This window comes from Athene noctua, chromosome 1, assembly GCF_965140245.1.
Source record: "Athene noctua chromosome 1, bAthNoc1.hap1.1, whole genome shotgun sequence".
Lineage (NCBI taxonomy): Eukaryota > Metazoa > Chordata > Aves > Strigiformes > Strigidae > Athene > Athene noctua.
The window spans coordinates 120,511,115-120,524,430 of NC_134037.1; the positions used below are offsets into that span (position 1 = coordinate 120,511,115).

At 35.9% G+C, this 13,316-nt stretch overlaps 1 protein-coding gene across 7 annotated transcripts in view; it reads right to left on the reverse strand.

Moving 5' to 3' along the window:
- USP34 (ubiquitin specific peptidase 34) overlaps nt 1-13,316 on the reverse strand; it is a 138,781-nt gene that overhangs the window by 31,053 nt on the left and 94,412 nt on the right. For 6 of the 7 annotated variants that reach the window (XM_074910564.1, XM_074910481.1, XM_074910653.1 and 3 more), the window contains 9 exons: nt 9,264-9,427; nt 8,187-8,252; nt 5,673-5,819; nt 5,528-5,605; nt 5,351-5,428; nt 4,564-4,658; nt 3,402-3,574; nt 2,639-2,792; nt 1,076-1,154 (listed from right to left, as the gene is read on the reverse strand). In XM_074910564.1, coding sequence (XP_074766665.1) covers nt 1,076-1,154; nt 2,639-2,792; nt 3,402-3,574; nt 4,564-4,658; nt 5,351-5,428; nt 5,528-5,605; nt 5,673-5,819; nt 8,187-8,252; nt 9,264-9,427 — 1,034 coding nt within the window. The remainder of the gene's footprint in view (nt 1-1,075; nt 1,155-2,638; nt 2,793-3,401; nt 3,575-4,563; nt 4,659-5,350; nt 5,429-5,527; nt 5,606-5,672; nt 5,820-8,186; nt 8,253-9,263; nt 9,428-13,316) is intronic. The other variant, XM_074910832.1, reaches the window with a different exon arrangement.

Here is a 13,316-nt window from a genome sequence, read left to right on the forward strand (position 1 = left end):
ATCGAGTCAAGAATAAGCTGCGTCTCATTAAACAGTTATTTGTATTACTACTGTGAAAAATATTAAAGTTTCTCTCAAAGGGCGGTGGGCTGACCCAAAGACAAAGGTGATGCTGTATTAAAAAACCTTGCACTACTGAAAGCAAACAAACCTCAACTTAAGAGATTTTATCTCCTTACAATAAAAGGAACAAGCAAAACTATTTAAACCTGTAGATCCATTAGCTTGAAAATTACTAATATCAGAGCTCAAACTTTCCTGCTGAAAAACAGGGTAAGCTGTACACAGATCTGACAGGTTTTTAGTTCAGTACTGTCACCAGTGAAAAAGGACCCGACTGTAAGAGGTTCACAGCCCAGGATCTGGAAATTACTGACACAAGGCACAGACTAAGATCAAAAAGCCCTCTTTTTCCACAATAGGCATAAGCCTGAAGTAGTTACTCCTTCAAGTCAACAGTTTGAGCAAAGCAGCCATCCAAGTGCAGGATTCCTAAAGTAGTTGCATACTCTCTTTTTAATAACTAATAAATAATATGATGATAAAAAAAAAACATATATAGTGAAGAAATACCTCTTTAGAGAAAGACTTCACTAATTAATTTTGATTCATTTGTAATACCTACACTGTACTCCTGACGCCAGTCTTTTACAATCACATAAAAATACTTGGATTCATATTCACAAATTGAATAATATGATAGTTGGTACAGGAAAAATTAAGACCCTTCTTGTTTCTCATCCTAACTTTTGTTCTACAGCAAGTGTAGAAAAACGAGAGAGCCTGCATCAGCAGCTTGCAAGCAGCCTCACTTGGCCAAGTCTTCTGTCTCCCAAAGGAGGGGGAGACCCTTTGAAAAGATCAATGGTGGAAGAGCAGCTACCTACATGAACATAAGATAAAGTATCACCTGCACAACAAAGATGTCAAAGGTTTAATAAAATGCAGCTAACTCTTTTATATACATTCACAACAGATGGCAGACCAAAGGTGAACACTATGGAATCCCTCATGAAAGTCTTCAGAAAAGATATTGTAATGGTTGAATGTGACAAAAATAAAAGTCATAACTTACAGTCATTTCTCCGCCAAAACACTCTGAAGCAAGCTGGGCAGAATCAAATGGTTTTACTTCAGCATCATTGAAGAGATACCTGTAAAACGGTACACTTGTGAAACAACTACAATTTGTCTCTAAGGGCAAATAAAGCATAACAAGCACTTAAAATTGTTCTTCCAATGTAAGTATTCCCCTTACTTTCTAATGTTGTTTGAATCACAACAAACTAACAACTAATCCCAAAGTGACTTTCTTTCAGTAAGATCAAGAAGTCTGCATTTCAACAGTTCTTGGGTTTTCTTTTTATCAAAAGACACACTATTTTCCTCATTTTTCCAGCTTGACTCTGGTACAGATAGGGTTTTAATGCAGCTGAGAAGATTTGCCTTTTCCTTTTCAAACTGAGTGAAATGGAAATCAAAACTTAAAAGAGGAGAATCATTCCAGGGAACAGTGGAACTCAAACTGGAAGGAGGCAGAGGAGATGGTACACTGTTACGGATTCCCTCTGGAGCAGGGACTTGGTCATGCAATTCAAGCTACCTATTCCAGAGATCGAGCTAACTATTCCAGAGAACAGGAAGAGAGGAAATCTTGTCTCCTGTTCCAGGATCTCAGCTGGGAATCTGAGATATGATATCCAGAAACGACAGGCAGAGTGTTCCCTGCTTTCTCATGTGACCTAGCAAGACTCTTCTCCTTTCCAGACCCATATCTCATCCCTTTCCCAAGCTACTTCTCTCAACTTTTTCCTCCTTTTCACAACCATGATAAGCCCGATGTATGCAGAAGTTTCCAAATTAGAAGTGGGATGTCATAGTTTAAAAAAAAATAATTTAAAAATAGCATTTATTCATCCATATCTCTCTCTCTCTCTCTCTCTCTCTCTCTCTCTCTTATGTCTGAAAATATCCTGCCTCTTCTTTTAATCTTTGAAAAGAAAGGATAGAAAAATAAATGTCAAATATTCCTGTAAATTGCATCTAAGAGGAGCTGGCCAATAGTAAAGTATCACCAACTAGATAAACTTAGAAAACAAATGTAAAAACAATTCCCCATATGAAAAGCACAGTAAAAAAAAGATGTAGATAACCCAGGTGTTGTAACATCAATTTCTGCCACACAGGATGCAAGAAGTTTAAAGTGAAGAAAAATTCATATTGTTGTTTCACTGAAAATGAACAAAAAGGACCGAACTCCACAATTATTAATAAGCTGTATGCGCAAAGGTAACAATCAGATTTTATGAAAGGCAATATATTAAATGTTACTGTTCTGAAATAAAGTAAAATATAGTCATTGACAGTCCTGTGAAGAAACAAGCATTGGCTGTAATGTGGGTTAACAGGGCATTCTCCTGCTACTCCCGTGTCCAAGGCACTGCACAAATATTACAGCTACAGCACACAGATTTCTATGCTAATACATTAATATACTTACACCTATCAAATTTCAACACCTTGTGCTTTTGAGAGGAACCTACAGCACCTATTTCCTATATAACTGCGTCTGACAAAGTCAACAAGTTTTAGTTATTTAAAAATAAGAAATTATAAGACGTTGTTTTGCATAACTCACCATTTGTTGTTTTTGTAAGCGTGGGGATTGACTATATCTCTGATAAAACTGTAGTAATGCCCACCATCTGCTGTTCCTGTATGAACCGTTACGCCTATCAGATCATACTCGTAGCTTTCAGTTTCTTTCAAATATTCACCATCTTCCTTAAAAGCTGAAATAATTTCATACAGTATTTAATCGGTTATTTTGTAAACACCTGAACTTCAACCCTAGTATGTCTTATGTACACACTTCCTGTACGTGTCCCTTAATTTTTTTTCTTTTCAGCACAACGATGACAGCCAGATACTCCCTACTTGGAACAAGCAGCATAGATAGCAACTTTTGTGAAACAGTTACAGCTGGTTTTTGCCAAACATCACTACCGAAAAGATCAGGACTAACGACTAAATTATTTTAAGTTAACACAACTTATTTATGACAGCAGTTAGTCATTTACTAAGCTGAAGTATTACTCTGCAAAAGCAAATAGGCCAGCAACAAACTCTCTGAAACTATTTGTAATTTCTCTCATACTTTAAAAATAAATTTAAGAATAATTCAAATTAAATGAATATGAAATATGAAAAAATATGAAAAAAAAATTGGCCAGTTTTGTCACATTTAATGTAAGGTGTGACTTTGGGAATATAGGTTGATTAAAACTATGTTTGATTTTATTTGCTTAAAAAGGAAAATCACTAATAGTTTACGTTATGTATACAGAAAGTGGTACAGATGAAAGAGAACAAGTTTGCTGAATTCATTTTATGAGGCATACCTTCTTTTCTGTCATTTTTTCCCATGAGGAAATCTTCAGTGTAAGGTGTCATATCCAAACGTAAAGGGAATGAAAAATGTGTATTGACTTTCTCTTTCATCATGGTTACCATATTAAACGTATATCTCATTGTGTTGAAGCTTAAGATACGAGGTAGTTTCTTAAAACATGCCCTGAAGGATTAGAAATAATCATGATTTACAAAACCTTAATAGGTAGAATTGTATTTTCACAAATATTTTAAACACAATTCTTTCAAACATAAAACTCAAAATCTGTTGCTATATCACATAAATATAAAAGTTGGCTATCATAATGCCCCAGAACAGGGCAGTCTACCTGGCAGCAGGAAGGTCAAATTTAGCCTGTTGAACAATTCTGTTTAGCCTATCATCGTGCCTTGGAAGAAACATCAAATTTACTCATATGGCATGAATGACAGATTTCTAAAATGGTATCATAAAACGATTCACAAATGAATTTAACAGTGCAAACCCCCTCATTAGAAGGAGTTACTATCTTGTAACTGACAATACAGAACATATCTTGTATTAAATCTCATAAACTTCACAATAATGATTTTAAAGTAGGTCACTCTTTCACCCATGTCATTTTATCAGCTACAAAAACAACTACAAGGTTTTTCACCTCTAAAAAATAAATTTGTTAGCTGCAATATAAAGACAATTAAAAACTTTTATTTGGCTTTCTCTTTATTAGCAGACGTCTAAAAATATGATAACATTTTTAAAACTACAAATTTTAATTAAGAAATTTCATTTTATGTATGAAACCTAAGCAATTAAGCTGCATAATGAATAATGCAAGTACTGAACAACCCCTGACAGAATCTGGTCTTTTAAAAACAGGTTATAAAGATACTAATTTCTACAAATTCCTTTTTATTTACATTAAAAAAAGGTCACAAACATTTTACTGTCTAGGCGATCTTTGGCTAAGATACCTTACGTTCCTTGTTTTGGAAATCTGATTTCTTACTTATGTGCCCATTTGCACAGGGACCACCTCCTAGGCATACATAATAGCATACTGAATGAAACCACAGTCCTGTTTCACCTAAAGGATTACTCATATTCCAGCAGTAATTTCAGTAATTTACTAGAAAGAAACATTAGGAATGTTTATTTCTTCTTAATCACACCTTTTTTCAGCCCGCACTTTCTTCCCACAATGAGAACATGTGTACATGTTGTCACCTTCCAAGGTATCTTTAATAGTTACTTCATCAAGAGATTCCTACATAAAATAAACAAAAAGAAAAAAAAGAAGGAGCTCACATTTAACTTAGATATCTGTATCTCGTGCTCGCATGGCCTGCTTTACAAACCCCTTTCTTTCAATCTTACAGCGTTTAATTAACGTTTTTGTAAGTTATGATAGTAAGGGTGGTCAAAGGCACCAAAAAGTTTGCAAGAAAAGCATGCACCTGAATTAAAAGTTTTGACAGGAAAACCAGTTCCTAACCCAAACACAAAAATAAGGAACCAATTCAGAAAAACAGTTCCAAGCTGTCCCAAAAATTAAAGTACTTTCAATTCAAATTCCAAGTTTAAAAAACTTGAAAATCTAAAATTATGCTGATGTAAGTTTTAAATTAACTTTATGTGTATACGTGAAATCTTTTGATATTTACACTTCTCATATAAAAAACGACCAAGGTGTTTTTAAAACACAAAAGTAGGGATTACTGACTGTAACACAATCTTTAGCCAGTGCCAAATGGCACCAGCTAATAGCATGTTGCATTGAAAAGAGGAAACAATTCAACCAAATTACCTAGTAATATCAACCTAGAAATACACCAAAACTAGAGCACAGATACAGAAAACATCAACATATTCAAGAGGGTATGGTACAGTCTTTTATACCGGACTGTACCCATTTATAATCGTGCTCTATGCTACACATCTCAGCTTGGCATTACTTACATAAATGTTCTTCATATCTGCCACCTGGCATCTTACTGTATAGAACTCTTCAGCAGTCTGACTTACATGCTCACAGTCCTAAATAACAGCAAAGAGAAATGTAACAAAATAACTGTTTTGAGAAGTTAAAAAAAAATAAAAATCTTTTAAAGGTAAGGACAGAGAAAGAATACTTACCAAAGAAACGACATTGTTTGTGATAACACCTCCAAACAAACTTTTCACTGTATTTTTCTGTGAATGAATTAATAAATTCTGTCAAGGAAATTTGAGCAAATCCATAAATTTTCAAGCTGCCTTTTGCTCCCCCTTATTAACTCACCAGTTCTGGAGACATTTCTTCTATTTTTGTTATTAGGTCAGTGAAGAATTCTGTCATATCTTTCTGCTCTCCAGTGTTCAGTGGCTGCTTATCCATGGTGTAGGTTTTACAGAAAGGCCTTGGATTGTATGCCTTGCACTCACTTTCCTTTATGTAAAAAACACCAAGCAAACCAAATCAACACAAATCCTTGTATTCTGAGTTACACAGACATCATAGTGAACATACATATATGAATGTCTGCTTAAAAAAGGACATACCTTTACATACAATATCTCCATATGTGTTAGGCAACAAAGTAGTTTGTGTGCCTAAATGCTTCTGATGAAACATAAATCAGTTTTTAACTGATTATCATGATGATATTATTAAAAATAATTTGTAAAATATTATTCATTAATATTTAGTAAACACTTAATAAAAGGAATCATTAAAGTAAAAGAACTTGGCTGAAGATGGGACACATCCAGTTTCAGCATATCTGTTCAGAAACAAAATACAGTATGAGGAGCATCAGCCTGTATTTATGTATTTCTGGGCTCCACTGACTTAAACCCTGACAAATGCTTAACTCTCATTCAGACTTCTCTATAGTATAAATCTTTATCATCTAGTTCTTGACTGCGTGTGTCCAGTCAGAGAAAAAAATTTGCAGTACAAAGCAATTCTTGAGAATACATCCCCCATTCCACTGCCCTGCACACTGGGAATGCAGAACTTATTTCTGGCAGAAGGAACTTTGTCCTTGTAAGCAGTGATATACATACTGTTTTCTTTTACGGATGTGTGGCAAGACAGTGTTTCCTGTAAATATTACCTTTTTTAGAACAAAGTATTTCTTCAAAGTTTTAATAATGGTAAATGTTCATATATTATTTTATGCTTATATAAATACCTAGATTTATTTTTTTTTTTTAATGCTTCATGGCAAGTACTACATGCCCAAATTCCTTTCCTCTACTTGTCTTCAAAGTGGTTATGAATTTCTTTCACAAAAGCCAGCACCAAGAACAAAACCACTCAGCTCTCCTGAGTTTTCTTTTTTCATTATTTCACTATTTCAGAAATGCTTCACTATTTTAACAACACTTCACACCTGGGAACTGCCTCAATTTTGTTACTCAGGCTCTGGAATTTCAAAGTTGTTTTGTAATGCTTTATTTCAACAGATTAACTTTTGTTTAACACTGGAGCAAGGAAAATGCAATGAACAAAAATATATTTTCTCACCAGGGAAACTGGGGCAAACAAATTGTTCCATGACTAAATGAAGAGTCAAGCTCAGAACCCTTTACCTCAAGGTCCATGTGAAGCAAGATGAAAGACAATGGTGTTGGACAGACACTCATGGCAGAGCATTTGTTAAAAAGAAAAAATAATTTATTGGGATCTTGGCATGGTGCTTACAAATGGAATTAAAACACACTAAAGTATCAATCAGTTGGCGCTTGGTGGTGATGGGACTCTGTTGCTAGGGTCCTTGCAGTGGTTACCTTCAGTTAGAGCTGGAGAGACTCCTCAAATCAACATTTTGCTAAATTCTTGTAATCCAGCTGGTAAGAGTTCTATATGACCTCCCCAGCACCTGCGTAATTCATTACTATTGAGTCACCTTAACTACATACACAGTACTTCTTAAATATCTTAAATCCATACAAAAGACTGTCCTGTGCAGTCATTTCTACAGGAACAGTTTTTATCGATCATTTACAAAAATTGACTTGGAAACTGGACTAGACACAGCAGAGGCAATAGCAGAACTGTCCCAGATTGCTACCTGGAGGGGTCCTGTGACAATCAGTCAAACATTTCACTGGGAAGGAAGGTACAGTCAATTACCCAGTTTTAAACTGGTCCGTTGTCTCAAGTCATTCTGTTACTGCATCCAAGGAAATGCCCGGCCAGGGAGCTCCTGGACCACTCAGAGATTTAGCAATATAAGGGCACAGGGTGTCTGTAACAGGGCACAGCCCCAATACAGCTATGCCACAAATGTACCTAAAAAGCAGACTACTTGATTTTCATACTTGTAACTCACTCGTATCTGAAGTCCCATAGCTATGGTAAACATCCTGTGCTCACATGAGCATTAATGTGCTGGAGAGAAAAGGTTTAAATAAACGAAGGATACTCAGGCTGTGGCACCTGAGCCTGACGTTCTCATTTATTCACTTCACAAACATTTTTTTTTAAGAACACAGTATACAATCACTAATGTTTGAGAGCTGGTGCTTGTTCATTATAGTTGGGGCCCAGTATTAAACCCCATCTTAGATTAGGATTTACACTGCCTCTGCATGAAAACTATTATGCCAATGTTTGCTTAACTGATTTGCTGACTAACAGTTTTAGAGTGGGTAAAAACGATTTCAATTAAGTTAAAACACTCATTTACAAAACTGAGGTACAACAGACTTAAGCTGCCAATAATTTACATATAGAACGGTAATGATATTTTTGTTGCTTCTTTTCCGAAAATGGGATACTTGACAAAATATTCTCTTTTGCACGTACCATTAAGTATGTAAACATTTTCTGGAGTTCTAGTAGAGTGGTCTTGTGTTTCATATCTTCTGAATACTGAAAGGAATTAATAAAAGAAGATTTTATCTTTTTGCTTTTAACTTTCCAAAAACAGCCCTTAAAAAGATCAAACAACCATCTTTTTAAACAACCACTTCATTATAGACAATGAAGAAAAATGATTGTGTACAAGAAGATATAGTATCCTATTTTACACTTCTATATAAAGCACTACCTACTCATTCTTTGGCATGTCAACATTAACCCTAAGTCAAAAAATAACTATTTTATAAAAATTTACTTCAGAAAGGAGCCTTTGGGAAAGTACTACAAAAGGCTTTAGTAATTTTTGAATAATTATTTTCAATTCACAGATGTTGTAGGAGTTCTGATCAACCATCTATATAATGCATTTCACATGCAGACCAGCAGCTTCTCTCCTACTTTATTTTTATTTAAAAATGGCTAATTCTAGGTGAAATTAGGTGACAGCTACCAATAACTTAATTATATGAAAAAATTATGAGGTCCCTGCCAGTTAGGGTGTTTCACACATTGTATATGCCCTGTTGATGTCAGGGATCAAAATGAAGCTTTCTCTTTTAGAAGTAGTATTATATTTCTGGAAGTTAACCAATGTATAATAATTTACAGGACTTGCTGTACTTCTGGTAATATGAGACACATGCTCTGGGACTTCATATAAACATTCAAGAAGAATGACATTTACTCTAACAAAATGACAAATTAGGAGTTAAAAAAACCAGACAGATCACGTAAAACCAAACTTGAATAAATCTGGTTGATAGCAACAGAAATATGAGTTTGAGAACGTGTTTTATTCCAACATCACCTTAAGAACCTACTGCATTACAAATATATTTTTTAAATCTCTTCACTTTAGACATCAGCAAAAGAATCCAACTGAACAAAAAGCAAACTAGCTCTTGAAGAAATATTCTTTATCAAGATATGTCTTATAATCTGTACTTTATCAGCATTCGCACTGATTCTAATTTTAAACTTCTATCAAAACCCGCACAAGGAACTTAAAACCCCAGAGTGTACCTTTGCTGTGAAGATTGCTTGTCTGGCTTCTGGTATCATGTACAGCTGCTGAATAGTGGATGCCAAGTAACATGTTGCTCCAAGATTAGTTAGACCCACAAATCTACATTCAGCACGAACATCATCATGTGGCCAGTAATCCCACTTGTAAGGTGCATGAGAAGCTGTAAAAAATATGAATCATATGCAGAAAAAGATTAAATTCAAAGTACAATTTACAAAATCATAAATACAAATAAAAGCTTTATGCTTAAATTAATAAAATGCATCCTATTTATGCATTCTATATTAACAGACTGCTGATTGTGGCCGGGATAAAGTTAATTTTCTTCACGGTAGCTAGTATGGGGCTATGGTTTGGATTTGTGCTGGAAACAAATGTTTCTAACTGGGGAATGTTTTCAGTATTTCCAGAGTCAAGGTCTTTTCTGCTCCTCACCCCACCACACCAGCGAGTAGGCTGGGGGAGCACAAGATGTTGGGAAAGGACATGGCTGGGACAAGTGACCCCAGCTGACCCAAGGGATACCCCAGACCATACAACATGATGCTCAGTATAAAAAGCTGGGGGAAGAAGAGGGTGGGGGGATGTTCAGAGTGATGGAGTCTGTCTGCCCAAGTACCCGTTACGCGTGAGGGAGCCCTGCTTTCCCGGAGATGGCTGAACCCTGCCTGCCTATAGGAAGTGAGAATGAATTCCTTGGTTTGCTTCACTTGCGTGCACAGCTTTTGCTTTACCCATTAAACTGTTCTTATCTCAACCCACGAGTTTTCTCACTTTGACTCTGCTGCTTCCCTCCCCATCCCACTGGAAGGGGAGTGAGCCAGTGGCTGTGTGGGGCGCAGTTGCTGAATGAGGTTAAACCGTGACACAGACATACCTGGTCTTTAAGAAAATGCACTATTGGCACACCAAGAAAATCACTTTTCTTGTGAAAGTGAGTCTTTCTAGATGCCACTCTGTTTTGTTCTGCAAGTGATTTGCTGTGCTCTCCAAAGCATTACTGGTGGTTGTTCTAGTGGTAGAATTACATACAGTAATGATCTTCCAGCCTATACCTTTAAACTAAAGTTTGGTAAAACCACATAATGTTTTCACCATCAAGAGCATCCATAAATTCTAAACGTTGACTGCTATGCATCTTTTACACATAAGAAAGGTTTTTTTATAATACGAGCCAACCATAGCGCTCTCAACACTTGCACTGCCTAGACCAATGAGAATGTACTTTTACCTGATAACATACAACACCTACAAGCTCCCAAACATATACATCATTCCCCTAGCACAAAAATTACCTATAATATCTATCACCCATTCCCATGCATCCCTATGTCATATCAAAAGAAAGTAAAGTGGAGTCTCTGCACCAAGAGACTCAAGTTTAGGAGGCTTCCCTTCACCTAACAAAACACAGATTTAGTATCAGAGATAACCACACCTGAAGAGAGATCTTTATTTTCAGGAGAGAAAAGATGGTTTCAGAATGACATCTATTACAAAGGATGTCAGGCTAGGAAAAGATCTTTTTGACTGGTACAAAAGATGGATAGATGCTTCTCAGAGATAAGACACAAAAGTACAGTGAAATAAAGTGGTTGGCTATATAAGAGCTTGAATAAACTTGAGAACAGTTTTTATAGGAAGAGAAGGAATGTTTTTTACTGTACTTTAAAGCCATATATACCAAAGAAATCTGCAAGAAAAATAGGGGTAAGCAAGAAGTGAATTACCTAGAGAATAAAATGGAAAAGACATTTTCCTTTTCTCTCAGTTTTCTATTCCTCTGTATTTCATACCAGATGTAGCAATCTATTTCTTACACAGCATGGCACTAGACGAGTTAAGCAAGCCTGACAGACTTTTCTTAATAAGCCCTGTTCTGACATGGCTGCCAAGAAATCGGAAGAATGGGGAAGTTCTCACCTGCCAGTCAAGAAGATGGTAACCAGACTAGACAAACCATTTGTACAGATTAGTACTGCTTCTAGACACTGACAGGCTTCTCTTCCTAGCATCCCACGCAGGAGAATGGAATGAGGAATTAATAATTTGAGCTGCAGAGGCAACTAGATGACACAAGCACTAAATTACAGAGGAATTAATCCAGCATCCAAAGAAATTCACTGCAGCCTACCTTCCTTGGTATGCAAGAAATTTAACACAAAACCTTTGCTATTCATCCCCAAGGATATCATTCTCCAGAAAGGTCCTACAAATATTTCAGGACCCCTGTTGAAGAATATGTTCAGATACATACAAAAAAGTAGTCTGGATTTATTTTACAATCCACAAAAACTACATGGGTTCAGCATTCAACTTTTAAATCCTTAATTATTTTTCAAAGATTAAAGGCTCATTAAGGATTCTTCTCAATTCACACTACCAGCTATAAATTCAGGGAATTATGTGGCATCCCCTGAACAGATCCTCACATCTTCAGAGACTAGACCCAAAAGAGGTTCTGTTGCACAATAAATAATTGTTATAATCTTCATTTTGGCACTGGCATCAAAACAGCTATTAGCCTCGCAGCTTCAAGTAGGGAAGGAAGGAAGAAGTTCTAATTTTCCTGCTTCAACAAATCCCAGTGGCATGACCTCACGTTACCTGGTTACATTTGGCTAATCGGCCGGTTGAAACAAAGCTCTCCTCCATGTTTAACCTCCTAAAGAAAGTAATTAGCATGGCAGAACACCACAAAATTGCCTCCCTTAACTGAAATCCTTAAATTGCAACATCTTAATTCACCCATTCTGATGTAAGGACTCAGAATCTATCACTCTGCTTAGAGCACATCAAGTTGTAATTTACAAAGAAATCTGATGATTTCTTCATACTTCATGAGAATAGTTGGGAGTACGTTCCTCCTACTTCAATCTGACAAAAGCCTTTCAGAAATTTGACAAGGAATTTCTCAGAAGATCCTGTTTTTAAGTGACTGTCTTCATTTTCCTAATAAAAGCTTTCCTTCTTCCATGTGGATCTTAACTAGAAAAGTAAATCTGAGCCTTATTTATGTCTATCTTCTTTAATCCTCACTGCCATTAGAGAAATCAGCCTTTTCTCAGGAACAGATGGGAAAATTTGTAACCAAACTTGCAATATTCACATTCAATTTTAAGCAAAATAAAATGGATTTTTCTCTTCTTTAAATGACCAGGCATTTCTTTATACTCCACCTTCTGATCACGCTTCTGCTCCAAACATAACAGACACTATCTTAAACTTCCAGGAAAGCAAAGCAGCTTGTCTTGTTTCCCTCCTTGGAACCAAATGTTTTTATTTGTCTTGGGTCTTTAAAGAAAGGAAAACTCCTAAACACTGCAAGAAATTTTATGAACAGAGGGTATCGAAATACCCTTTTCGGTAAGATCAGAGTCTGTATTAACTGTTAGCCCTTCCTGTGACATCAGCTACTTAACAGTACATTTTCTATGGTAACACTTGCTGAAAATGCGTGAAGGCATCCCTAGGTCTTCAATTAAAAACACTGTACCTGTGAAGTAAGAAAAAGCACCCAAATCATTCTCTTCCATCCATCAATGAAGAGCGCTACATTAGTGGAAACTTTAAAGGAAAATGCTGCTGCAGTTAAAACTTTACCATAACTACTTCACATCATATTAGTTGTAAGTCTGAAGAGCAGTATACAGGTGTATGTTTTAACATGACTGCCAGAATAGGGTCTTAGTAACATAATTTTTAATTAGAACCCTAATTATGGGGGTTTTTGTCCCAAGGAAAATGTTCTCAATGTCCTTTAATAAGATGGGTTTCTTTTAAAAATTTTACTTTATTTTGCTGCATTAAATTGAAGCCATCTCTTAGGAGCATCCTAGCTTCAACCAGCTGGAGTGGAAGAAACAGTGGTAGAATTGCACAGTCAGCAAAGGCCAACAACTGTAAAAGCAGCAGGATCAAAAATTTCTTCAACGAACCACGAAACTAAAATATTAAAACCAAAGATAGGATGAAAATCTGTAATATTTTCCTTAATGTTTCTCCTAAGAAGAATGGAGAGACAGGTCTAAGACCAAGATTTTTAAAGA